The 26,822-nt window shown below is 40.8% G+C and overlaps 1 protein-coding gene across 2 annotated transcripts in view; it reads right to left on the bottom strand.

Annotated features, from left to right (window-relative positions):
• TLK1 (tousled like kinase 1) overlaps positions 1-26,822 on the bottom strand; it is a 66,657-nt gene that overhangs the window by 9,475 nt on the left and 30,360 nt on the right. For both annotated transcript variants that reach the window (XM_081871830.1, XM_081871831.1), the window contains exons 2-16: positions 25,745-25,863; positions 25,335-25,406; positions 21,532-21,607; positions 18,278-18,324; positions 16,510-16,596; positions 12,971-13,060; positions 9,527-9,619; positions 8,515-8,625; positions 7,427-7,563; positions 6,097-6,285; positions 5,116-5,182; positions 3,135-3,232; positions 2,721-2,802; positions 560-651; positions 380-469 (exon numbers count right to left, since the gene is read on the bottom strand). In XM_081871830.1, coding sequence (XP_081727956.1) covers positions 380-469; positions 560-651; positions 2,721-2,802; positions 3,135-3,232; positions 5,116-5,182; positions 6,097-6,285; positions 7,427-7,563; positions 8,515-8,625; positions 9,527-9,619; positions 12,971-13,060; positions 16,510-16,596; positions 18,278-18,324; positions 21,532-21,607; positions 25,335-25,406; positions 25,745-25,863 — 1,450 coding nt within the window. The remainder of the gene's footprint in view (positions 1-379; positions 470-559; positions 652-2,720; positions 2,803-3,134; positions 3,233-5,115; positions 5,183-6,096; positions 6,286-7,426; positions 7,564-8,514; positions 8,626-9,526; positions 9,620-12,970; positions 13,061-16,509; positions 16,597-18,277; positions 18,325-21,531; positions 21,608-25,334; positions 25,407-25,744; positions 25,864-26,822) is intronic.

Raw genomic sequence — 26,822 nt, 5'->3', positions numbered from 1 at the left:
CAATCGGAAGCAGAGTTGGACATTCGGTTTCTGAAAAACATTCACAAACTGCGGCATTCAGGAGCAAAATTGTTTGGGAGTCAAGCCGTTCGACAACCAAGGTACCACTGTACTTGAACAATAATTAATGCCACAGCATTCAGAACATCATACTAGAGAAAATACTGAGCCACTGAGGCCAAACACCATGAAATTTAAACCTTACTTATGTCCAACCAAAAATGTTCCTGAAGGGTGGTCTTAATTTCTAACTGGTGTGTGTGTGTGTGTGTGTGTGTGTGTGTGTGAGAGAGAGAGAGAGAGAGAGAGAGAGAGAGAGAGAGAGACAGACAGACAGACAGACAGACAGACAGACAGACAGACAGACAGAGACACTTACGTATCTGTATCCAGGGAAAAGTAGTCATAGAGTTTTACTATCCTTGGATGATCAAGTTCTTTGTGTATTCTATACTCTCTGCAGGCGTGCCTAGAAGACATAGGTAAAATAATCACGACCACCAGAACAGCTTTAATTTGTTACAAAGACCAAAAAAAAGTGTTTTCTTGAAACGCTTACTTATGGTAGTTTTCCTTTTTCTCATCTCTCCAGCTTTTGTTAAGCTGGTGTATCTTCACAGCAGCGTATCTTTGCTCATAGAGATCAAAAGCCTGCAAGGAAGGTTGGGGGGGAAGTAGTAGAAAGAGATTTTGTAAAATACAAGTCACAGAGAACTGTATTTATTAACATTTCAATATAGCTTGAGAGTGCAATACATCATATCTGGCCCAATAGTGAAAAAAACCCTTGAATTTTTAATTGACTGTTTTCTCAGAAGCTTTTCAGGAGCCAGCATACTATTATTAATGGTCTCAGAAGAGTCAGATAATTTGTCTGGCACCTTTCTAATTTTTGCTTATTTCAACAACCAGGACACTGTACATAATCTGCCTTTGGGGCCAAATAAACTGCCCTCCCTATCACTCCTACACATTGAGAGATGGCCTGGTTACTTGCTCTTAAACTATCTCCTAGTCTGAACATTCATTTCAAATAGAGTGATCAGTACTCGTGCATTTACTAATTCAAAACACTAAAAAGCAGTTTTCATAATGAATAAATACTGCTTATTATTAATTGGCCCACAAGCTTTTCCTTGATCATTCCCAGATCAAATGCTCAAAGCAGGTAAACATTATTTAAAATTTACAGATTTGTAACCTCCCACAGTCTATGAGAAGGCAACAAAGGCAGAACATGAATGCAACAGTCCTCTTCTGCTTTTGCTCTAAAGCAACTGGTATTCACAGGCAGCCTGGAATGAGTGTACAACTATCCTGATGGGATAGTTTTATTCTCCTTGAATTTGTCTAATCCCCTTTTAGTCACCACATCTTGTCTTGGCAGATTGCATAGTTTAAGTATCCACCATGACGTAGTATTTCCTTTTGTCTGTTCGGTGCCTCCCGTCATTCAGCTTCACTGGATAATGCTTGGTCCTCCTCTATGAAAGAGCATGCATAAAATCCTAAAGACCTCAAATATTTTCCTGACACAACCTTTCCAAAGCCCCAACCATTGTAACCATTCCTCACAGGAGAGTTGCCCCAGTGCCCTGACCATTTTGGTCACCCCTTTTCTGACTGATTCAGACAGCAGAGGAACACACACTATAATACAGTGGTACCTCAGGTTAAGTACTTAATTCGTTCTGGAGGTCCATTCTTAACCTGAAACTGTTCTTAACCTGAAGAACCACTTTAGCTAATGGGGCCTCCTGCTGCTGCCGCACTGCCAGAGCACGATTTCTGTTCTCATCCTGAAGCAAAGTTCTTAACCTGAGGTAATATTTCTGGGTTAGTGGAGTCTGTAACCCGAAGTGTATGTAACCTGAAGCCTATGTAACCCAAGGTACCACTGTAGCCTGGTTCACGTGATAGGGTAGGTAAACCAAACTATAGTTTGCCAGGATTGCGGGTTCCTGGAGAGGCCCTCACAGTCATTTTGCTCTTCCTCCTGCACGCCAAGCCAAGGTTCGGCTTAGTGCGTCATCCAAACTGGTTAAGCTCTCTCCTCGCCAGCGGCAAGCTATAGACAAGGTCTGGTTTACTGCAATGTGCAGACCAAGGGCACCAGCTGCCTTCACACGTGTTCTTAGCATTATGGGAACATGTTTCAGCAAGCTGAACACTCCTTCACAACATCTCAGCACAACAGTAAGGGGTCACCAAGCTTCAGTTTCAAATAACCTGCTGTTTAGCATGTCGCTCAAACTCTAAACTGTGGTTAATCTTAACTATGTTTCGTTGAAACTAGCCTCCCTCGTAACACTAAACCATGGGAACTCTTAAGCCGTTCAAACAAGGCCCATATTTCTGAAGAAAAATTACACACAGTTTTCAAATGTACGTACAGATCACTTAAAGAAAAGCAGGCAGCAGCTTTGAAAAGGCATTTTGCCTTCTCTATGCTTATTCCAATACAGCTCTTTGCAACCCAAGCTTGAACTGAAAGGTTTGGGTATTCTCTGGAGACAGATTGAATTTTATATTTTTCTATCCTTCTACCAGTTTTTAGTTGTTCAGGAAAACCTGGAGGGGTTATTTTTACACTTTTAAGTTGATATAGTTTTGTTGTTTAAAATGTTTTTCAGTGAATTGGTTCTAGAGAGGGTCACCTATGTTGGTAGGCATGCGTTTAATAAATAAATAAATATTACCAGCCAAGAAGAGGACATTACCTTATATACTTCACTAAATCCACCTCGACCAAGTAAATGAAGTAACAAATATCGCTCGTTTAACGTAGGATGATCCTTGAACCTTATTATTAAAAAAAAAGAAGAAGCAAGAACATTGGTCAATGAGAAAGGCAAGTACTTAATTTTAATACTAATTATTTTTGTGTATACAAAAAAAGAAATACTGGAGTGCAGTGTTTCATTCTTATAGTTCTGGATCATAGCAGTACTGATTCAACTTAAAATACATTCGCTGTTGTTGTTGTTGTTGTTGTTGTTGTTATAAGTGTACTGCTTGTATAAAAACAAAAACAGGTTTTGCAGAGCTGAGGCATGGATATCTGTGTGTCATTTATTCCAGAGCGAGTGAGGTGGAGAAGAGTAAGTATGCGAGATTAAAATCTAGTGCCTTACTGAGAATTATCTTCATTGTTTATTCTTTTGAGCTCTCGTATGTGGAGATTTCTAACTCTTTCCAGACGTTCAAGTTCTGCTTGTATTTCAGCTTCTTCCTGCAAATCAAAACAAATAATTTATGAAATCTCAAGGTTTGTTGGTTTGTTTACTTTTTATCCCTCTCTCAGCTGATAACCAGGGAATTGTTTGTTTCAGAATCTCAACATTTGAAAGAGAAATTGAAAGACGTACACCTAATTTCCTCCTACAAAGCCTCTAGTTGATGTATTCCATTTTTTTCTTGCAACAATGGGGATAGTACCCAAACAACCAGTTTCATAACTGAACAAGTTCAAAAACTTTTGTGCCTGCCTGGTCATGTAGAGGCGAATGATATGTATAAATGATATATATGTGGAGACAGGTGATGTGTATAAAAGATAAGCAGAAAATTAGGCTACAAAACCATTTGCGGGGGGGGGGGATTTGTCTGAACTCTATAAAAAAATGGTGATGGTGTCACCCCCTTCGGCACAGCATTCCACAAATGGGAAGGCCACCACTGGGAAGGCCTTTTCTCTTGTTGTCACCTTCCATACCTCCCTTGCAGGGGGCATATGGAAAAAGGCCTCAGGTGACAAATGCAGGGTTCAATTTGGTTCATGCAAAAGGACTGACTTAAATCTAGTTTCCTATGTGTTCTACTTCATATATTTTCTTAACGGTGGTGTAAATCCAATAATCTGCAAATTATTTAAATTTTCATATTTGAGAATTTATCAAATTGGCTCTTCAATAAGAAAAACCTCCTTTAAGCCAATGTATCTGGTAAAAGGTAAAGGTAAAGGTAAAGGGGCCCCTGACCATTAGGTCCAGTCGTGGCCGACTCTGGGGTTGCGGCGCTCATCTCGCTTTATTGGCCGAGGGAGCCGGCGTACAGCTTCCGGGTCATGTGGCCAGCATGACTAAGCCGCTTCTGGCGAACCAGAGCAGCGCAAGGAAACGCCATTTACCTTACTACTGGAGCAGTACCTATTTATCTACTTGCACTTTGACGTGCTTTCGAACTGCTAGATTGGCAGGAGCAGGGACCGAGCAACAGGAGCTCACCCCATTGCAGGGATTCGAACCGCCGACCTTCTGATCGGCAAGTCTCCTAGGCTCTGTGGTTTAACCCACAGCACCACCCACGTCCCTAATGTATCTGGTAGAGGACGTTAAATCAGTTTAGAGACTGACTATAAGGTACACACACACACAAAATTTGAACAAGTTATTTACATTTAAAAATAGAAGTTTGAACTTAAAGAAATATTTTACTTTTAAAAATCAATCTTTATCTACTCTCTTATGGGATAGCATTTTTCTCAGAGTTGAAAGAGCAACAAAACAGATGGCAGTGTTTTTCCTGAAGAACTTTCTGCTGCATAATACCTTTCTTAGCAAACTACAAGCTTCCACTGTCCAAAAAGGAGCAGTATTCTTAAAAAATATCAATCAAGCTGATCTTATTAACTGAACAATAAGTTTACCACTGCTAATTTTTAAGAAGTACAAGTACTGAGTATACAGTGTAGTTGTGTGTCCCAAAAATGCAGATTACTGACTTTATAATATTAACTGACACATTCTTATAGCAACTGTTAACATTTCCAATGTGTAATTTATGTATACCTTCCTCTTGTCATTCAAAATGACAGCATGGAATTTAGATTAAAAACTAGACATTTAACAGAATGGCTATTCTTCAAGGTATAATGCAAGACACAAAATACTGAAGTTTTCACAAGCGATGCAAAATCACCTTTTAAAAGTGACATACAACTTTTGACTATCTGAGCAGCTCTATATAGTATTTCAAAGCATGCTCCTGCTACAGGCATGGTTCTTTCAATCTTAAACAGCTTACTTGGATCATATCTATAACCAATGGGGTAGAGTCTATGGTTACAGTACTGTGTGATCAGAAAAAAGATCCAGTTTAAACTATTAAACATACCTTTTTGAGATGTCCTAATCTAAGCTTGAAAATTTCTTCTTGTTCATGGTATTCTGCTAGTGTTAGCCTGCAGGAATTACCATAGATAACAAACCATTTTAATCAAAAGTTGCACACAAAAAGTCACAGCACATGTTACTAAAAGTTGAATGGGAAAAAACGTATTTTATTTCCGATTCATAACACAGGAAGCCAATTCCTCCAGCATCTTGTAGAATCCGCTACATTCTGAATGACCAGAAGCTTAATGTGGAACAAAATGTTCAGATACCAAAATTGTATCCACACTCCTACCTAAAAGATACAGGGAGGTATCAAAGAAGAGTGTAATTCCCGTAACTCCTCTTTGGTGTTTGAATCAAACGCAGCTGATATTGCAGTATGTGCTAAATGCTAATGGTCGACAAGGCATCTTATATTAGGATGATGACAAAGAGATATTAGGTATTTGTAATAATGTGTGACTGCACATTTAGAATAAAGTGCAAAGTCATGTTGCATTTATAGGAACGAGCAAGAGATTACACAGTGATGTTCTTAAATAGAAAGGGTACTTGATGCCAGAAGAGTCTGAATTATTGACGTCCTAGATTCAGCAAGTACCAGTTTGGGACCCAAGCTTTAGTATTCACTGGAACACCTACATATCTTACACCACTTTGCCAACTCTAAACCAAAATGAGCATCATATACAAAAATCAGTTCCCTCCCTTGTCATAACTAAAATACAGAACACAGAGGGCAGGCTTTGGAAATGGCCCTATAGAGCTCTGTGGGATAAAACAAGCAAGCTGCAATTAACAACACTTTGGGAAGACAAACATTATTGGAACACCCCCCCCCCAAGCCACAACACCAGGGCCACTACAAGCAGGGAGAAAGATTTAGCTTTCCAAACTTTCTGAACGGCTACAAACAGGTGATTGTGGCACCATCATGACAAATACTCAATACATAATTAGAAAAGAAGTATAAACTTACAACTGTGGTAAATTGGGTCTAACAAACGGATCGTTTTCTGCTCCATTGACAGCTTTGTTTTTCCTCTGCTTAGGTTCTGAATTGGCAGAGGGCGCCTGAGAATTATTTGTAGCAGGAGGTTTTCGCTTTGCCAGAAGTTTTCTTTGCCTCTCTATATCTTCCCTTTGTTGATTTACCCACTCCTGTTGCCTGAAAACCCAAAGCATTGTTTTAAGTTGATTTTTTGTATTTTTTTAAAAAAACGTTTTAACTCTTGTGGATTTAAGCCGATTCCCTAAAGCAGGAGTGGAGAACCTCTAGTCTGTGGGCCAAAGTTGACCTGGAACAGGTCACAGGCCCCCCAATATCCTCCACGTCTCCATTACAGTGGTACCCTGGTTTACAACCATAATCCGTTCCGGAGGTCCGGTTGTAAACCAAAACAGGTTATAACCCAAGGCATGCTTTCGCCAATGAGGCCTCCAAAAAAAAGGGGGGGGGGTGTAATAAAAAAAAGGGGTTGTAATCCAAAAAAAGGGACATGCACTTCTGGGTTTGACATGGTTGTAATCCAAAACGGTTGTAATCCAAAATGGTGGCAAACCAAGGTACCACTGTATAAGCCATGTTTTCTTCATTCAAATAACTGAATTACAAGACATGCGTGCCAACTTCAAGAGGCATCCCAAGCCATCTTCTTAACTATGGTTTAGTAACATTACTATTAAAACAGATGGACTACACATGATATCCTTCTATTCAAACCATGAAATTAAAACACAAGAATTCTACTTTTCTTCACTCTGATTCTACCTATACACCTTCTCAGTCATTCCCTTCTCTGCCAAGTCTCTGCTAAATTATGTTACTGAGGTGACTATTTTACCAGCAACTACAGGCTCTCCCTCTCCTATTCCCTATTTTATGCTAGTGGAACTGCAGTCAAGTCAACTAGGTTTTCATTTACTTGTTGCTGTTCCTTTATGGCAAACAAGCACACCAATAGCTCAAAGTACTTCATATATTGTAGATGCATGGGTCAAGCTGAGAGTCATTAATCTACATGTTCTAAAAGTCTGCTTTGTTTTCAAGACTCACTGAGAAACTCATGAAAATCTACTCATGTGTTTGCTTTCAAAATCACCAAATGTAAGAAATTCGACAGACAGCTGATTGAGTCAATTCTCTACTGTATTCTGAGATTTCCTCTTTTTCCCCCTTCTTTTTTTTAAAAAGCCTGAATACCATGATGTGTATAAAAAGTAATCCCAAAGCTGGCAGTTTTACATAAAAACACCCACTTCTTGGAGCTAGTAATTACGAACAATTTAAAAACACAATATTGACTAACTTCACAAGATTCTGAAATGCGAAGCCATCTGTCCACTGTTCGGTAAACGATGCGCCGTGTCGAACAGTCGTAAAATGCCCAAGGCGTAATCTGTCTTGCATACTCTTCTCTCTGCTTGCCAGCTTTTCTTGTGTGCTCTAAGGAAATAAAAAATATCACCAGTTAGTTTTAGAGCCCTTCCTTCTCAGCCACGGATTTTTGCCACAAGAAATGCAACACTGATGCTTATTTTGTTGCGCAAGGATGCAAGATATCTTCCTTCAAGGCTTCCATTTTGTGAGGGTATTGCATTTTCCTCAGCACGGGGGGGGGGGGGGGCAGCTCACCACCCACCCAGTTAGCACATCAGCTGAGATTGCTAACGCCGAGCAGAATGAAGTTGCTTGCGTATCTTTGCAAGTGCCTTACTGGTTTGTGCTTGTGGTATCAAGCAAGGCAAATACAAGAGCGCTGAAAGCTGAAAACTTCTGCATTCTTTATTAAAGGCTCCTGTTCCTGAAAAAAAGACTGTATTCTGGACAGGTTTGCTACTCTCAACAGAGGCGAGGAAAAAGTGCTATTTCCACTTTGCATCAGAAAGGGGGGGGGACCTCTTCTAGTTTTCTAAATAGTTCCCAATTAAGCCTATTTTATAATGACTCTCCCTCATACCAGCTTGGAATTTGATCCCAGGACCCAGGGATCTATTTTTGTGTTTAAATACAGCACCATCAGGGTAGTAGTTCTTCTACCCCTTCTTACATATGACCACAACAACTTCCTCTTGTCCATTAATTCATTTCCTCATTTCATCCTGGAGGAAAGAGCTACCTATAAGAGAAATCCATACATCTGCCCCCACCTTACCCAGTGCCTCTCTCTTGCTGTGTTGGAATCAACCCAGAGAAGCAGTTTCCTGCACTGCTACAGTAAGAAGGGGACACAGAGGTCTCTGACCCACCTTACTGCTGACTGGATCGGGTTTTTACTGAAACGACACAAACTGCAGCTCATGCCATTGCCGTTTAACCTGATTTACAGGATTAGGATGACAGAGTATTCTTCACTGTGGATACTGAACAAAAAATACATTAAAAAATCCAACTTACTTTTTCAATCAAAAGCTTCTTGCTCATTGAAATGCACTTGTTTAATCTTTCTTTGTATTTTTCAAGTAGCTTTTGTTGTTCATCTATTTGTCGCCGTAGGTCACAATTAGCCTAAGAATCAAATGAAATTGTATTTGTAACCAGTAGGGCCCTGCGATAAAATGCTGCAAGGCTGAAAGCTTCTGGAATAGGGTCTCGGCCACCCTATTCCACCCTCCATCTCGATTTCTCATTTATTCTCCATTCATTCCACACACACACACAAAGAGCATTCCAGGCTCAGTCCTCATTGGCCTGTTTTGGAGTTCTCCCCAGCTTAGGTTGGGTGACACACTTGTGTCCAAATGCCAGCTATATTAAAATATTTCACTTTTCCATTCATATCTTTGGGCAACTCTCCTTTCCATCTTTGATGACATTAAAATAGCTTTCAAGTGTGAACCAGGAAGTGACCTAATGAGGTGGTAAATCCTAACTTTCTTAAAATCTCTGTGTGTGTCTTCTTTCCTCCTCCTTTTCCAGTTACTCAGTTCGCCTCCCAACCTAATCATCTCCCACCATAGCTGCCAACGTTTCCCTTTTTTAAAGAGAAATTCCCTTATTCCGAATAGGATTCCCTGCAAGAAAAGGGAAAAGTTGACTGCTATGTCTCCCACCCACCTTACTCAGTCAGTTCTATACCACTGAGTTCCTAGGGCTTTTTTCCTAAAGATTTTTTGAGAATGAACAAATCACAAATACAAGAAATGAGGAGTGCCAATTAAAAATTGTATACATATAGACCCAAAGCCGTGCCTTCTCTTTCACCAGGTATTAAAAATATGGTATCAGTCCACCCCCCACAAAAGATTCCTTGAGTTTGGAGGATGCAGTATTATAAATACGTTGGCAAGCATACATTCATATGTCTTTCTGACAGCTTAAGTCAAATGCAATACAAGTAATTTGCCATTTTAAAAGCTGTGTAAGTAACCCTATATTTCTCTCTTAATCTTACCGTTATCATACTTACCCTGAGCAAATCGTCTATACGACCTTCCTTCTTTTCCAGGTCTTGGTTTTTATTACTTTCAAGTGCAGTTAATTTCAACATTGTGAGATCAGTCTACATTAAAAAAAGAAATAAATAGTAGAGAAGTGGAAAGCAAACATTTATCAAATTCCATCTAAGTTCCATCAGAATGCAGCCTTTCACCGTATTTTTTGCTCTATAAGACACACCAGACCATAAGACGCACCTAGTTTTTGGAGGAGGAAAACAAGAAAAAAAATATTCTGAATCCCAGAAGCCAGAACAGCAAGAGGGATTGCTGCACAGCGAACCCTCTTGCTGTTCTGGCTTCTGGGATAGCCAAGCCTCTTCAGGGAAGGGGGAGCGTTCCTCCCGTTGCCCTGAAGAGGCTTCACACGGCTATCCCAGAAGTCAGAACAGCAAGAGGGATCACTGCTTTCGCTGCGCAGCGATCCCTCTTGCTGTTCTGACTTCTGGGATAGCTGCGCAGCCTGCATTCACTCCATAAGACGCACACACATTTCCCCTTACTTTTTAGGAGGGGAAAAGTGTGTCTTATAGAGTCAAAAATACGGTAATTTACCACTAACTTAATCAGCTTAGGCAAAATAGTAAATACTGTCAGAAGCCTGAAGAGCGGCAGCTCTAAATTCTTCCCTTTCTTAGAAGAAGGAAATGAGCAATATGCCTTTTGTATAATCCAGACTGTGCTGAACTGGGTGCATGCGTGACTCAAGAGAAGAGGCAGCACCGGTCACAGTCATGCCAGGTTGCCCAAATGGCTATGCCACCTTTCTGTTTTGAGTCCTGCAAGTTAGAAGAGAAAACCATAGCGAGGAACATCTCACCTAGCACCCACTTCCACTGCTTCACAAGCATTCTGGACCTAAGGGAATCTGTTAAATTGCAACACAGAGAGCCAATGTGGTGCCCACCAGATGTTCTGAACTACAACGCCCTGTCGGAAGGCAGAAGGCTGGGAGGCCAGCTGGCAAGCCCCAGCTGGACCATCTCCTTCCAGTCTTCCTGCTTCGAAGACCATTGGCAGCTGCTCCGATGTAAATCAGCGACCCGGGCTTCAAAGCCAGGGCACACTATTACCAAAGATAACTGCACACACAGAATAGGCGTGAGGCTTGTGGAAGCATACTACAAATACAGATTTATTAATCATAAATCAGGACAAAGAAACATGTCGTTTCTCTCTCTCTCTCGTCGTCTCAGAGAGTACAGGGGGAAAGCAAACGCTATACACAACGGAAGTTCCCAGCAAGCTGTGCTGGAATGTAAACAGACATGTGACACGCAACAATTCCACATGTCTGCTCCTTAAGGTGGAATGGAAATGTCAACACTCCCATGCTCCCTGCCTATTGCTCTTGCTGACTGGGGTTGGTTGATGGAGCTAGAGTTCAAAACCTAGAGGGCACCGGGTCAGTCAACTCTGTACAATTGGACTACAGTTCAGTGGTAGAACACATACTTTGGAGGAGCTAGAAACCGAACCCTTCCACAGGCAGAGATGGCTGTGAAAGAATCCCGACTAAAAGCCTTGACAGCTGCTGCTTGCTAGTCAGTGTGGACAACACAACTAAATGGAGAAATTGTCTGAATCAGCACAAGGCAGCTTACATTCCTGTGAATTTTTAGCTTGTGTTATTTTTATGTGGGTGGCACTGTGGTCTAAACCACAGAGCCTAGGGCTGGCAAATCAGAAGGTCGGCGGTTTGAATCCCCGCGACGGGGTGAGCTCCCGTTGCTCGGTCCCTGCTCCTGCCAACCTAGCAGTTCGAAAGCACGTCAAAGTGCAAGTAGATAAATAGGTACCGCTCCAGCGGGAAGGTAAACGGTGTTTCAGTGTGCTGCTCTGGTTCACCAGAAGTGGCTTAGTCATGTTGGCCACATGACCTGGAAGCTGTCTGCAGACAAACGCCGGGTCCCTAGGCCTATAGAGCAAGATAAGCGCGCAACCCCAGAGTCGTCCGCGACTGGACCTAACAGTCAGGGGTACCTTTACCTTTACTTTACACCGCCTTGATAAAAGTTACCTGCACCCTGCTTTTCCATTTTAATCTCGTTATTATGTACCGTATTTTTCGCTCTATAGGACGCACTTTTTCCCATTCAAAAATGAAGGGGAAATGTGTGTGCGTCCTATGGAGTGAAGACGCCATAGCCCCACAACCCTCTCCCGGCTGGAGAGGTGATGCGCAGCTATGGCAGGAGCCTCTATAGCCACGTGTCACCTCTCCAGCCGGGAGAGCGCGCGCGGGGCTAAAGAAGCCATAGCCCCGCGACCCTCTCCCGGCTGGAGAGGTGATGCGCGGCTATGGCAGGAGCCTCTATAGCCGCGCGTCACCTCTCCAGCCGGGAGAGCGCACGCGGGGCTAAAGAAGCCATAGCCCCGCGACCCTCTCCCGGCTGGAGAGGTGATGCACGGCTATGGCAGGAGCCTCTATAGCCGCGCGTCACCTCTCCAGCCGGGAGAGCGCACGCGGGGCTAAAGAAGCCCCCCGCAACCCTCTCCCGGCTGGAGAGGTGACGCACGGCTATGGCAGGAGCCTCTTTAGCCGTGCGCCACCTTTCCAGCTGGGAGAGCGCATGCGGGGCTAAAGAAGCCATAGCCCCTCGACCCTCTCCCAGCTGGAGAGGTGACGCGTGACTATGGCAGCAGCCTCTCCGCTGCGCCTTTCCGCTGCTCCCTGACCTGCTCTTTGGGGCTGGTGGTGGGCTTCCCCCCGCCAGCCCCAAAGAAGGTCGAAAGGGACCTGAAGCACCGACCCCTCTCACTCTCCAGGCTTCCAAGGTAGCCGCCTGAACGCTCGGCACCTTGTTTTAGAGCGGGAAAACAAGAGGGGGAAAATTCTCCCCCTCTCTGCGCAGCGCCTCCTGCCACTTCACTGAAGGGGCGCTGGGCAGAGAGGGGGAGATATTTTTTTTTTCTTGTTCTCCCCCCTCTAAAACAAGGTGCGTCCTATTGTCCGGTGCGTCCTATGGTGCGAAAAATACGGTATTTTGTGTTTTTTACCTTGTATTTTTATGTAGTGAACTGCTCTGAGATCTATGAAGGGCGGTATACAAATTTTAATAATAATAACTTGTTGATGTTTTCATTTCCATCTATCAGAATCTCGAGACCTTAAATCCCAAAGCATCCGTCCTGAAATTGTACTCCATATATATATTTTTGTAATCTCCCTAGGAAGATCACGTGTTGTTATGCTGGGAATGGGTGTAAAATACAGAGAGAGAAGAATGGCTTGCTTCTATTTACTCTCAATCTTTCACTGTAACAAACACTTCAAGTTTAGCTTTAACTACGCGCCACCTTTTCTAAGCAGCAGTTACAAATCAGAACTGATGTGTATGTGTGTAGAATAATGAAAGAGAATGGCTTCATGTATTTTCAGCATTAAGCATAGAATTACAATCCAGAGTGCTCACCTGAGTAATTTTAAATGACAACTGCTTTGGTTGTGAAACAGGGTGGTCCCCAAAAGATAATGCAGTAGGAGAAGGACTATTCTGTCGAACCTAAATGTGCACGTATAAAATATAAGATTTACATGTAACTAGAAAGCAGAAATAAGACTGAAGTAAATTGCTAAAATAAGGGAAACCAGTCAGATATTGTCCTTTCACCCTCCCCACACCTGAAATGGCTGGAATCCACGGCAGCCAGACCACAAATAAAAACCAGCCATTTATTTCTTCTACTAAAAGGAGTAAGTACCTACAACTGGAATACACATGGCTCTTCATTCTCCAGTACTAAAAGCTACACTATTCAGATCTCAGGGGACAGAAACTTCCTCATGGTACATGAGAATATCGTCTGCAGGGAATGTTACGAAGTCACTATTTGCCTCTGCCACCAATGTCAGAACTGTCCCCAATTTATTTATTTTATAATGAACGGGGGGAAATCATTTCATGCACCTTCAGAGAAAATACCATTTCAAACAGTCTCTAAGGAGGTGGTAAGACTATCATATAAGGCAACTGCATGGATACAGCAACATAAATTGGTCTCTGAGAGACAGCACAGAACCAAGGGACCTCTGTATCTTACATCTCACCCCTTTTGCATTGGACAGGTTCAGATCCTCAGGTATTACCAATTTATTTTTCAATAGACTTGAGACTTGTGTTTGTAAATGTGCTAATTCTTAATGGAAACATTTTTGTCCTGTATCACTATCCAATACTTGTCTCAGCAACTGCAGAGACCTTCCAGACAACAGGGAGGAAGGCAATTAGGGGAACCGCTGGTGGCTTTTGCTGCATCTTCTAATACTTTTGGTGCACAATATTATTTCAAAGACACAAACTACAAATTACAGCTTTGGAAATTAACAGCTCTTCTTAAAAAAATATGCTTGGAGACACTTCGTTGGTAAAGCTGTTTTAACAGGCAACAACGCATCAACTACTAGATTGTAGCTGAGACAGGGTACAGTGGTACCTCGGGTTACTTAACTCGTTCCGGAGGTCCGTTCTTAACCTGAAACTGGTCTTAACCTGAAGCACCACTTTAGCTAATGGGGCCTCCTGCTGCTACCGCATTGCCAGAGCACAATTTCTGTTCTCATCCTGAAGCAAAGTTCTTAACCCGAGGTAATATTTCTAGGTTAGCAGAGTCTGTAACCTGAAGCATATGTAACCCAAGATACCACTGTATGTGGAAAAATATATTTCATCCCACAAATGATCAGGGAATATTCTTCCTTTAGATGGTAATGGCTGGTTAGAATTTCCATACATCTGGGGAAACCTGGACACGTTCTCTTTTGTGGGGCCAGCATGCACATCTGGGTGAATTTTTACATTTTAATGGAAATGTCTGGGGTTTTTTTGGGGGGGGTGTTGGCTTGGGCTCAAGCTGCTCTGCATGTCACTGTCGTGACCTACCTGAGCTGACGCTGTCCTCTTTTTTGCTCTTCAAGATATAGCAACCCTATTCGAACGCTTCATTTCTGAAGCAACACTACACAAAAACACCAGCCTCCCTAACTGCTGTATCAGAAAGGGAACAGTTAAGCAATGGCAGACCTTACCTAGAGGTTTCTAAGAAATAATTTAATAGAACAGTCCAAGGACAAGCATGAATTGCTTCTCCCTACTATTTTGTGGGGACACAGCAGAAGGTGGCTCTCTCCCACCTCTGACACAGACACCTAGGAGAAGTGTGAGGAAGAAAATTGCTCATGGCGGCGCTGCGTCTTTGCCTGGAAAGATGTGCCCCACACACCCCAAACTAAAATCCACTGGGGGTGGGGGGAAGTGTCTTGAAATACATTTTTGGGGAAAGAGGACTGACAATCTCCCAAATATGCATAACTGAAACCCCTCTCAATTATCTTTTAGTAAAAAAAGAATTAAGAGGAAACACTCTATTTTAAAGAAAAAGCCAACCTGTATGGGTTTTTTTTTTTGTTTGTTTGTTTCTGTAAACTGAACATGCTTGTGGATTCTATATAGTTAAAAGAAGGAGCAAGAGGAGGGGGAAGAAGAGGAAAACATTTCTTTTGTAGCATTTCCACCTTCATGTAATTGTTTTAATTCAACGGGATTCCCAAGAGCTAGCTCTTTGCCTATAGCAGAATTGAGGGAGAAATACCAGGGGAGTAATCCAGACCCACTGAAGACACCATCGTTTCATTAGATTAAACGTGCAGAGGTATTTAACTGGAAGTGCTTCAATTTTCTCAGCTACTAGAAAATAAAGTCTGAAGCTTTTGTCAGTACTGGAGTAGGACCGGGAATGGGGGGAGAAGGAAAATTCTCCTCAGTGAGATATAGTAACTTGAGATTTTAAAATGTCTCACATTTCTCTAACCGGGTACAACTGGATGTGCAAAATCTCTTTTACCATTCTAGATTGGACCTTCACCTTTTTACAAGCTGCATTATCATTAACCCAGCTGACTACCTGCAGATCCCTCTCCGCATTAAAAAATTTAATAGGCAATATTTTTCAAAGGAGATAAGGAGCGGGGGAGTAATCTGGTTTCTCTTCAGATCGTATAAGGAGAGGGGCTGGAAATGTTCTGGCAATATTCTACCCCAGTGCTCACAAAACAGGGCTGCCATACGTCCAGAATTTCATGGACATAACTGGAATACGGTGTCTGGGCGGAAATCACTGAATTTCCCCCCCTGTTTTGCGATTTTGCCGGGGTGGGGGTGGGGGTGGGGGCGGGGAAGCTCAATAACTTTGGGCAAAACTAAGAAAAGCTCAACAACTTTTGTGTCCGGATTTTCACTTTTTGAAATATGGCAACCCGACAGTAAGAACCTGTTCCCACGTTCAATGCTCTTGCCAATTATTTCCAAAAAGTGCAAGCATAAGAACTGACAAATCATGAAAGTTTGACACTTTGAATAATTTTATTGGGCAACATTCAACTACATACAGGTATGTTCTGCTCACACAATGGGACTTCTTTTTCCTCTCCTAGATGGTACACCTCCTGTACTCCACAAAAATCTGCTCCAGAGAGTTGAGGGATAAGTCCCATCATGCAAACAGAAATCCATTTCTCAGTCACGTGAGCATCATTGGCTATCCCCCATTAAGGCCATTTAATAACTTCTAACATTACACTGTTATTTATGATCTGGCTCCCCACCCACCCCCAACTTGTGGACCTGAAAAAGAAGTAACAGAACACCCCTATCACACTGCCCGGCAGAAAGACTCAACCGCTGGTTTCTATGCAAGCATACTACCAATAGGGAGGCGAACAAAAAGTAACAATACAATAGAAGCAGTTGTTGGTGTTTTTGCGTGTGTTCTAAGGCAAGGTTGGGGAAATGGTGGCTCTCCAGATCATGTTGCACTTCCAATTCCATCAGTCCTGGTCAAACGTTCCCTGTTCTAAGGGAAGAATCTATCAAGCCACTGCCTCTGCAAGATTAGTTTTGACTATCATGAACATTTCTGAATCATAAGCTGATAGAGAGATACAGAGTAAACTTACGGAAGAAGGGGCGGAATGTGAATTTTGAGGAGAGCGAATCGCAGGAGGCATTCCTCTTACTGGGCTAGACCCATTTCCACCTTGGTACTGGAAAAAGAGAACAAATCAATTATATTCTAACAGAAATGTACTAAGCAAAATTCAGATTATGTAATCAAATGCAATACCCTTCAGAATGATTTGCATGGGGTGTGTTGAGACAAACTTGTTTATCACAACAGCAATTCAACACTCAACAATTCCTCATTTTTATTTCTGTATAAAAACTAATTGCCCATTAACTGATGCTTGAGCAAAACTTAGTATTACTGCCATTATAACTTTAGATTTAAGGCAAAGGCGTTCACTTTTGCAGGAGCAATCTCCAGCTTGTACATTATTAAGTTTGTATCCCATCCATCCTCCTGAAAGAAGCCCAGGGCAGCAAACAAAGTAATAGAACAATACTATTAAAATAAAATAAATACATATTTAAAACGTTTTAAAATATCAAGGGCCTCTAGAAACAGCTAACATAGAATACATACGCAATAGCTTGTTGAGGGACACTACACTGGAAAAGCTACCCCAGCAAGCATAGCTTAGCAACAAGCACAAATGAGGGTGAAAGTCTTTGGTAATGCTTTTGCTTCCTAACTTGCTTAATTCGATATTTTGTGAAATTCTAAGTAAATTAAGTTGAAAGCAAAAAACTAAACTGTTGAAGATGCATACAGTATTACAGTTAGGAAACCAGGGATTGTCAAATGTCACAGGAAAGGCATGCAAAATTTAACGGTAGAAAGGTTGTGCAATTCTTCCATAACTGAGAAATCTATTAAATAGTGCAGAATGCCATCGAGACTAAATATGTAAATTCAGGAAGCTGCTGACAATTTATGCACATGGTACTAAAACTGAGGATATTAGCAGCAGCCCGTTTTTCTACTGATGACACCTTTTGCTCATTTGTGCTAAAAAGCACATTGTAATAGAGTCACACTTCCTACTAGGTTCCATTAGTCTCCAGTTATGACTATATGTCTGAAGCTTTTTCATAAAAGCAACGATGTAAGAAAACTAGCAATAGTATGACTGGGTCACAAAATCCATATTCTTTTAGCTTTGTATAAATTTCCAATTGGCATATGCTGGCAGGTGAAAGGACAGCAACACTATCTGGAACTTCTAGCTCAGGGGTAGGCAACCTAAGGCCCAGGGGCCGGATCCGGCCATACGCCTTCTCAATCCAGCCCGCGGACGGTCCAGGAATCAGCATGTTTTTACATAAGTAGAATGTGTCCTTATTTAAAATGCATCTCTGGGTTATGTGTAGGGCATAGGAATTCGTTCAATTATTATTTTTTCCCCAAAATATAGTCCGGCCCACCACATGGTCTGAGGGACAACGGACGGGCCCATGGCTGAAAAAGGTTGCTGACCCCTGTTCTAGCTGGAACTGTATGGTTTAAGTACAAAAAAAAGTCAAAATGCACCCCGTTTTATTCAGTTTAGCACAGTTTTAGAAGACCTGCACTAGGTTTAGTGACAACCATCTTCTCCCCATCAAGGTAAATCAACATATAGATAGTTTGAGAGGGCATTCAAAAAGGGATTAAATAAATGTTTGTTACCTTATGCACTTTGGGATGAAGAAAAGAAAAAATGTTTATATACAAAATAAAAAATAAACAACCAAATACAATAGTTTAGATCCCTCAGAAAAAGCTACATTTGATGTATGAAACAGAAACAGCTTAACTAGAATATAGGGAATCATAGCACTTACTTCAAAATAGTCACTAATTTTGTGCCCACGTGCACCAATGTTTTTCCCTAAAAAATAAAAATCATCATCAAAAATATTAGAGAGACAAAAAAGCATAATTTCTGCTGTGCAATATGAAGGCTGTAAGGTATTGTTTAATTTTAGCTTCTCACAGATTCCTGTTAGTTTGGCAAGTACTTTTGTTTCCTTACACTAAACAATCACTTTTTCAAAGACTATATGGACCAACCTTATTTCTCCAGATTTATACTTAGTTGCTACTGAAAAGTCCCATTGTTTTCAGCGGACTTATTCGTGACTAATGTTTGCTGAATCCTGGATAATCAGGACCACAATCCTATAGCCATGTAACTCCAACCAAGACCTAGTGAACTCAATAGAACTTACTTCTGAGCTGACATGTAAAAGATTGCACTGGTAGCCACACTAGGTTTTTTGCAGTAAACAAGGCCTTTTAAACACCTTATGGTTGCAGATTGACTGCGGCCTGAGGATTTGTAAGTAAGAGCCTACTTATCTGTGTTCTTATCCTAATTCCACAGGCTGAATAATTAATAGGACTGATTTAGTCAGCAAAAGACATTTCAGCAGTTGTATGACCATTGTAGTAACAAGGAAACACAGCAACTTATATCCATTTACCATTCTGAATTGCTTGATCCTGATGGCTCAGCGCAAGACCTTAAAGACCAATCACCATAGTTTGAAAACAAATCTAGAAGATAAAGGTACCCCAAATTCCAGAAAGATAAAAGTTTAAAGCTAAGAACATGTGCATTGGTGCCTTAACACCCCTGACCAAAAGTCGACTGAAATGAAGTGGCCATATGGCTCTTTGAACGCACACAAAACACTCTGAAGGAATGGAAAAGACAGACAACTTTCCGAACACTCTCTACATATAAATATGGTATAGATAACATCTTACACTTCGCAACAATGCACACAGCCTACATTAGTTTTTACTGCTTTGTAAGTCAAGTATAGGATCATCAGTTGTACTTGCAAGATGCTGTTGATACTGGCCTATGAAATTTTGAGACAGCTTTCAAAGTCATTACGACCATCTCCCACGTACAGAAAAAAAGGACCGAGAATGTCTCTCACCCACACAGGCTTTGGCTTTAAAAAGTAGTGTTTCTTCCTTTTATCATGAAATGCTTTCTTCCCTCTCCAAAATATTCTTTAAAGCCATAAATTTGTCTAAAGTTATCACATTAAGAGTAATATGAGACCGTTCCAGAGCGCTAGTCTCATGCCTATTTCCATAGAAAATTCATTACTGACGGCAATTTCCACTTGGCCATAGCTTGGAATGGAGTTTACAGAAAGCATTTTCCAAAATGTCTACCAGACATTCTATGGATTATTATTATTTGAACCATGAACTAGCAGTTGTGGTGTGCACCCCAAAATAAGCATTGGAGCACCACCAACCATACACTCCAGGAGAGTGTTCTCTGTGAGATTGCAGCAAATTGTGTCTGGGTCCAAGCCATTGTAAAGTGCAAAATTATGCCAATAACATCTAGCAGAGCCTGTCACCCTGATATCTTTTGGGAAGACGGACAAGAAAGCAATCTAAGACACAACAGCAGCAGTTCAAAAAAAGGTGTCAACTATAACCCTCAAACTATTCTCACTTCTAAGGTGTGTCATACAACAGCACATCTCTAATGCATTTATGAAAGGAATGCCTATTTATCTAAACAATAAAACAAGATGGTCCTTCACTCCTCTTTATTTAACCAGCAGCTACCATTTCTTCCAATGAAAATAAAGTAGGGCTCTGCAAAACCCATTCAGACAAGTTTGATAAAGTAACACATTAATTACTAGACCTAGTAGAATAAGTCCTCCAACGAAACAGTCGCTTAAAGCTAATTTGTGGACTGCTCTTAAAATACATTTCTCTTCTATTTCAGATAGTAGGAACAATAAGCCATTTACAAGTTTATTATACAATTTCTGTTTAGCAGCATTTCTGTGAAGCACCCACACAAACACACTTCAAAGCTTGTGCTATGGGTTAAACAATGCAAATCAACTTCTGATATTTTTGAATTTAATTTAAAAGCATCAAATCTGCAAAGTTAAACAAGCAGCCATGTTTACTCTGCATGTGCATGTATCAATGTGTATTGAGCACATTGACTTTTGTACTCTGGACAAAAGTCTACAAAGATAAGAAAATGTAATTTAAAAATAGCATTTTATCCAGGACCAAGCACACTCTCTTCCAAAGGAGGGCTGGGAGCCTTTTAGAATGATGGGACAGGGATTGAAGAACTAATTACTGACAGCAATTGAATCAAATATAAGCAAATGAAGCAACCAGATATTATTTCTTGTTCCAAATCTTCATAGCAATACAGAGTGCTATTTATCAATTCCAATGCTAGTTTATTTTTTAAAATTCTAATAGACCACCTCAACTTCAAAACCTTTTTCTATTACACTCTATTTGCTCTCAAGTGAACACATCTCCAAACTGAGATAGTATATTTATGGACATCCATAATCGTTGATCCTTCGAGTGTCTGTCAAAAGACAAAATAAAACTTGCAGCATGTCCCTTCCAGACTACTTTGAAAAGCCCTAAGACAAAATCAAGCGAAATTTGTTACTTTTATAAAACTATTTTTTTTTAAATGCTGTTTGCTTCGTTAACAATACTTGCAATTATTAATTTGTTGCAACTGACAGAGTGAGTTTGCTAATATTTTGTTGAATATTATATGTATTATTATATGTAAAGTAGATTCTTGGATTTTGTTAATTTTCAAAAGCACAGTGTTTTTTGTTCTATATTTTGTTATTTCAACAGGTTGTAAGCTGCTTCGAGATCAGTAATGTGGAAAAGTGACATACAGACTGAAAATGATATGAAATGAAAAGAGCAACAAGGAAGAATGCTGGTTTTTAAAACAACCATAATGGATGACTGTTCAGCTGAAGGCAGCATAACTACAAAATTGACTCCACCCTGTCTTTTCAAGAAGGAAACTAACTCCTAGGGCCATATTTGTGTAAAGTGCTGCTAGAGACTACAATTTGGAAAGCAAAAAACCATAATTACACATAAGCCAAATTCAACTTTTAGTGGAATTTTTACTCAGTGCAGCTAGATGCCCGCTGACAATGCAAAGCAACGGTGTGACGTTCAAAAAGGGAGGACTTCTTTCCCAAGAAGTTGAAATGTTACTAGATGATTCAATTAAAAAAACATCAGCTGTACATGATATATATCATACCTTGACTACTTTCACTCTGGTTTTCTGCTTTCCTTTTTCTTCCTCTAGAAGGTTCCAACTGTTTTTTCTCGGGAGTCTGCCAGACACAAAATCATGCTGTTTAATGCATAGAAAAGGAGCCAGCAACAGTTCTACGCACAAATGTGCATTAAAAAGAGATGCTCAACCAATAGGCAGCTTCACTTATCTCCAAGGTGACACATAGAATGTTTTTTTTCAGGAATTGTACAAAATCCCTACTCGCATCAAGTTACTGCAGCTACTTCATTCTATCGCCCCAGTAAACCAGGTTGCTTTAATATTATTTTATTCTTTAATTTGCTTGCATATAAATATTGAAAACATCTCTACAAGCTGACTGTAACAACTACGAGCTAAAGAAAAGACTGGCTCAGGTTTAAAGAACTGTCACATGACCTTCCTACTGCACACACTCCCTTTCCGAGGCAACCCCTACATCTGCCATAACAGCCCCCCGCCGAAATAAACAGGAGACCCTCCAGAATGGAATGGAGGGATCAACAGCAACCCCTGTGAAGATGTGAAATGCCTTGTGCTTATGTATGTTGTGCGTGGGAATTGATACAAGCCATTAATTTTGTACACTCTCATTTGACATTCAAGGTAGTGTTAAAAAGTAGTCTTAAAAATGTAAACAAGAGCACAGAGTTGGATTGAGAATTCCCACACAAAAAGCTCCACTCATGAGATGCTCCAGGTGGAATAAGGGAATTGGGGCGGGGAGAGGTGTTTCTTGCAAAATTATTCCTTCTTTCAGCAGCAGCAGCAGCAGCAGCAGCAGCAGCAGCAGCAGCAGCAACACCCCACAAGAGCTGCTACAGAGGACTGGGTGAGCAGTGTTAATGGTGGCAAGGGGGAATTGGAAAAAATAGTCTCCTTGCCTTCCTCCAACCTGTGCCTTCAAAGGATCTCAACCCCTTTTGTGAACAGAATGAACATTTCCATTCACAGATGGGATAACTCTGGATCAAAGCTACAGCAAATACATGCTTTCCTAGGACACAAGCTCCAAACCACCACCACTAAGTTTCAAAAGAAAGCAAACTGCAATTTCCCAATTACACATTAATATTATTTTCCTTATTGGCCAGGTTTACACATAATGCTAAGCCATCATTTAACAAATCATGAGTTACTCTATATGTCTTTATAGCTCAACAAGCATCTGTGGTGAAGAGGCCAAAAAAATGATTGTTAAGAAAGGATACTCAGTTTGCACACAATACCAAACCATAGTTAAAAAACAAAGCAAGTTTGTGAGCCAACAAACCATGGATTCAGATTGTGGCTTGTTTCCTGTAGCCCAAGTTAAGCTGCTGGATAGGGTTAGCACAATCAAACAACCCATGGTGTAATATAAAGAGTCAGCAAATTTTAATCACAGTTTAACACAGAAAAGTTAGAAGCCAAAAGGTGCTGGAATCAATTTGCTCATAAAACAGTAGGCAGAAGTCATTACTATTTCCCATATACAGCTGAAATCCAAGTATAGCTTTTGGGGGGGAAATGTACTGCTAAGTAATTCTGAGTCAAAACAGCATTTTCTGAATTCTTCACATTTCAACCACAATCCAACAATGTGATCGAAAGCAGATGACCCTTCGATCATTTTGGAATGCTCCTGAATACAAGCAAGCCCATTTCAAGCTAGAAGTTGTTGTGCCAAATCTAATGTATGTACTGGATGAATTGCTAGGTGCACTGACAACTACAGTGACAAAGTGAAGAAGAAATGAAGTCTGTCCTGTTTCTGAGTTAAGCTTTTTTAAAAAAACCTTATCGTTCTAAATGTGTGTTTTACATTCATGCGAAGAATTTGATGCAAAGATCTACTTTTAGGCATGCACAAGGGATTATAGGTGTCAAGTGGGAATTCTTATGCTGATATGATGTGATGGGTCCTCGACTTTTTAGAAACCCCTTTTTTCAGACGTAGTTGCCATGTAACGTAGAAGGCTGCTGCTTGAAAAAGCGCACTCCTCACCCCCACCCCACATGAAACTAGCTGCACCATTCTTTGAATCCCAGGCATAACCTACATTTTACAGTCAAGTACTTTGGAGAAATCACAAGTAATCAGAAAGCTGTTGTCTTTTTGAAATTACAACCCTACAACCACATCCTAACAGAAGCTCTATTGTCAAATATTTTTTTACAATCTTGAGAAAAAGAGAATGCACACATAAAGTTTTAGAGCTCAAATATACCAGCGAACGTATCTAGGCAGCTTACGAAATTGAGGCACACATTAAAAAAATTAAAAATAGAGTTATTAAAACCAACCAAGATCAATTAAACAAACAAAAAAATTCTTAGCAGAGGCAGAACAAAACAGCTTACGGAGCAGGGGACAAAAGGTTTATCTGAAAATGTACTGAAACACCTAGGATTGTATTTAATGCTGCACCAGCAGGGTTCTGCAGTAGCAATGGGATTTCCATTTTCTCTCTTCCCTTTGTGCCCCCAAATGGAGGGTCTGTCAATCATCTGGAGCCGATTTTGACAATGCAGGGGGGTGAGGCTGGAGGGGACAAGAGAGGAACAGGAAGTTCCATTGTGCACACTCAAGCCCTTGTGCCAGTGGAGCTGCAACACTGGATATGGCCCCTATGGTTTGTTTTGAAAACAAAAGTTTACCAGGCCTGGGTGAATAAAAAGTTCTTCACCTGTTGCCACAAAGATCATAAGTAAGGTGCCAGGCAATTATCTTTCTGCAGAGGCTGTTCTATAATCAGGGTGCCAGCAATGACAAGGCCCTGCCTTTTGTAGCCACTGTTACACTTCACTTGAGATGGCATAGTGATCAGGGCCTTTGATGAAGGGACTCTTTGGGTAGGTTATATATAGGCAGAAGGAAACAGGTATTTGTATGACTGAAAAAAAGCCATACTGTTACTTGTTGATCGCACCAATGTTGTCTGTGCACCAGCAGAATAGACATCTGCTCACACAACAGGGACTTCACCTTCCTGTCCTCCTCCTTGCAGTCCTCCATGTGCCCTCAACATCTGCTCTAGAGGGTTTGGGGCCCCATAAGAGTGGACTTTGGAGGCACCCAGGGAGGTTGCGGGGAGTTGGAGAAGACAGTTAATTCCCATTACACGGGCAGGCGTCTACATACGTACAGCTGAATTTCACGAACAGAAGTTTTACATGTCATTTCCACGTAGATTTATGGAAAGGTTCACAAGCTGGAGAAATTCCGAGGTGTACAGAATTAGCTATTCCAAGAAATGAAAGGAACCTTTAGCAGTACAGCTGCTAAATAGTATATAGTCCTATTTAAGGGTCACAGCTTAGGAATGAAAGGTATTACCAATCAATTCCAATCTCATAATAAAATAGACAGACATTTGATTAGTCTTTGAAATGAAGCCATCACCGAAAATTGCACACATAATAGTGCAGCTGTAATTCTGGAAGCCACTATGCACTGAAAGAATTTAAAGATGAATAATTGATCTGCATTAACTAAAAAAGTGTTTTATTGACAATATCCTAATATTTCAGATAGCGTTATCCAACAGAAAACTAAAAGTGTTTAGCAAACCTTCCATTTGAATAGAACCAAATCTACTCATACATGACCAGCACAGCATTTATAATCTTCCTGCACAAACACTAAAATATTGGTTCTTTCCAGATCTTCAATGTAGAACCATTCAGGAAAATCTCACGGGCATGCACATTTAAAGAATGAGGCCTAATGTACACAAGTATGAAAAAGAGTTACAACAATCTTACAAAAGAAGTGGCAGTTTAGTTGTTTAACTACTTCATACCTCTGATTCTTTGTCACTTAGAGATCCCAAGCTTCCAAAACTGTGATTAGAACTCTCATTATTTGTTGAGGCCTGTTGAGAAACAGAGACACTATTTGGCATACTATGTTTCAAACAGCTAGTTAGAAATTATATAATATTAAGAGAGTGTCAGAGTCTATGTTTCCAGAAACTACCACCTACATGCATATTCTGGTCACCATGTGAACATAGAGATTCTGGCATAGCCAATAGCTTGTGCAACTACTTCCAGAAGATGCTGCTAAAAGGAGCTCCAGGTATTGAATGAACTTCAGCATTTTCTCTTGTACCTCATTGTGACATTTTGCTTAATACACTTGCTGAGGTAGATCATCACCACTCTGTTGAAAAAGAGCACTTTATGTTGTACAGCTAATATTTCTACTTACCTTTGCTCCAACACTACAGCTTCCTGTACTCCCAGTGCTTCCACTCACTACTCCTGTGAATCTAGCCTCTAACAATTCCTGCCTTCTTGGATCCAGGCTATGAAGCTCATCCATTGCACCTAGAAGAAAACATTTCATATGTTATAGAATGTGTAACTGCAACCACATGCAATCTTAGAATTCCTACATTTTAAATCAGTACAAGCAGTTCCCGCTTACAGAACACAATGTGCTCCCTGGAAATCGTTTGTTAGGTGAAAGTTCGCATAACGAGTCCATGATTTCCACTGAGTCTTTTGCGAATATATCTAATCCAGGATTTGCTCAATGTCTGTCCCCATTCCCTTCATGGTTTCTTCCTAAAATGGCTGCAGCCAACCAGCAAAAGAGAGACAAAGGGAAAACTGATTTGTCTGATCTCTCCTGCTCTCTATTTTGCCTATCTCGCTCCCTCCCTGCATGTTTTCTGCCCGAAAATGGCTGTCACTGACCAGCAAAGCACAAACAAGCTAGGAAGTAAGGAACTGGACAACTTCCAGTGGGCTGTATAGCAAGGTCTAGGCCTAATTCTTTGCGTTCAGATAAGTGAATTTCTGCACACTGAACGGGCAGATAGAGGGACTCGCATGTACTACATTACACAGTCTTCCTTCAGAAAAGTGTATATTTCTTCCAAGTAAAGTCACTGGTGCTCCATCTGCATAGATGCCCATCTTGAGCACAATCCAAGATATACCTGCCATATATGCTATCCTAAGCTGGGAAAGAAATTACACAGAACTGCATAGCTATGCTCAATAGCAATGTTTTTCAGAAGATAAGCAAAGCCACTAGGCCTCAAAAATGCTGCAAAGTTTATGTTATGCATTCTGTATTGCTTGTAGGGGCAAACTACCAGCTGCACACAAATAATAATAATAATAATAATAATAATAATAATAATAATAATAAATTATTATTAATACCCCACCAATCCAGCTGGGTTTCCCCAGCCACTCTGGGCGGCTCCCAACAGATTAAAAACAGAATGAAACACCAGACATTAAAAACTTCCCTAAACAGGCTGCCTTGTGAGATT

The sequence above is a fragment of the Podarcis erhardii genome, assembly GCF_964252035.2.
Source record: "Podarcis erhardii genome assembly, chromosome: 1".
Lineage (NCBI taxonomy): Eukaryota > Metazoa > Chordata > Lepidosauria > Squamata > Lacertidae > Podarcis > Podarcis erhardii.
The sequence above is the reverse complement of the archived record's forward strand: the minus strand, read 5'-3'. Positions and strand labels throughout refer to the sequence as shown.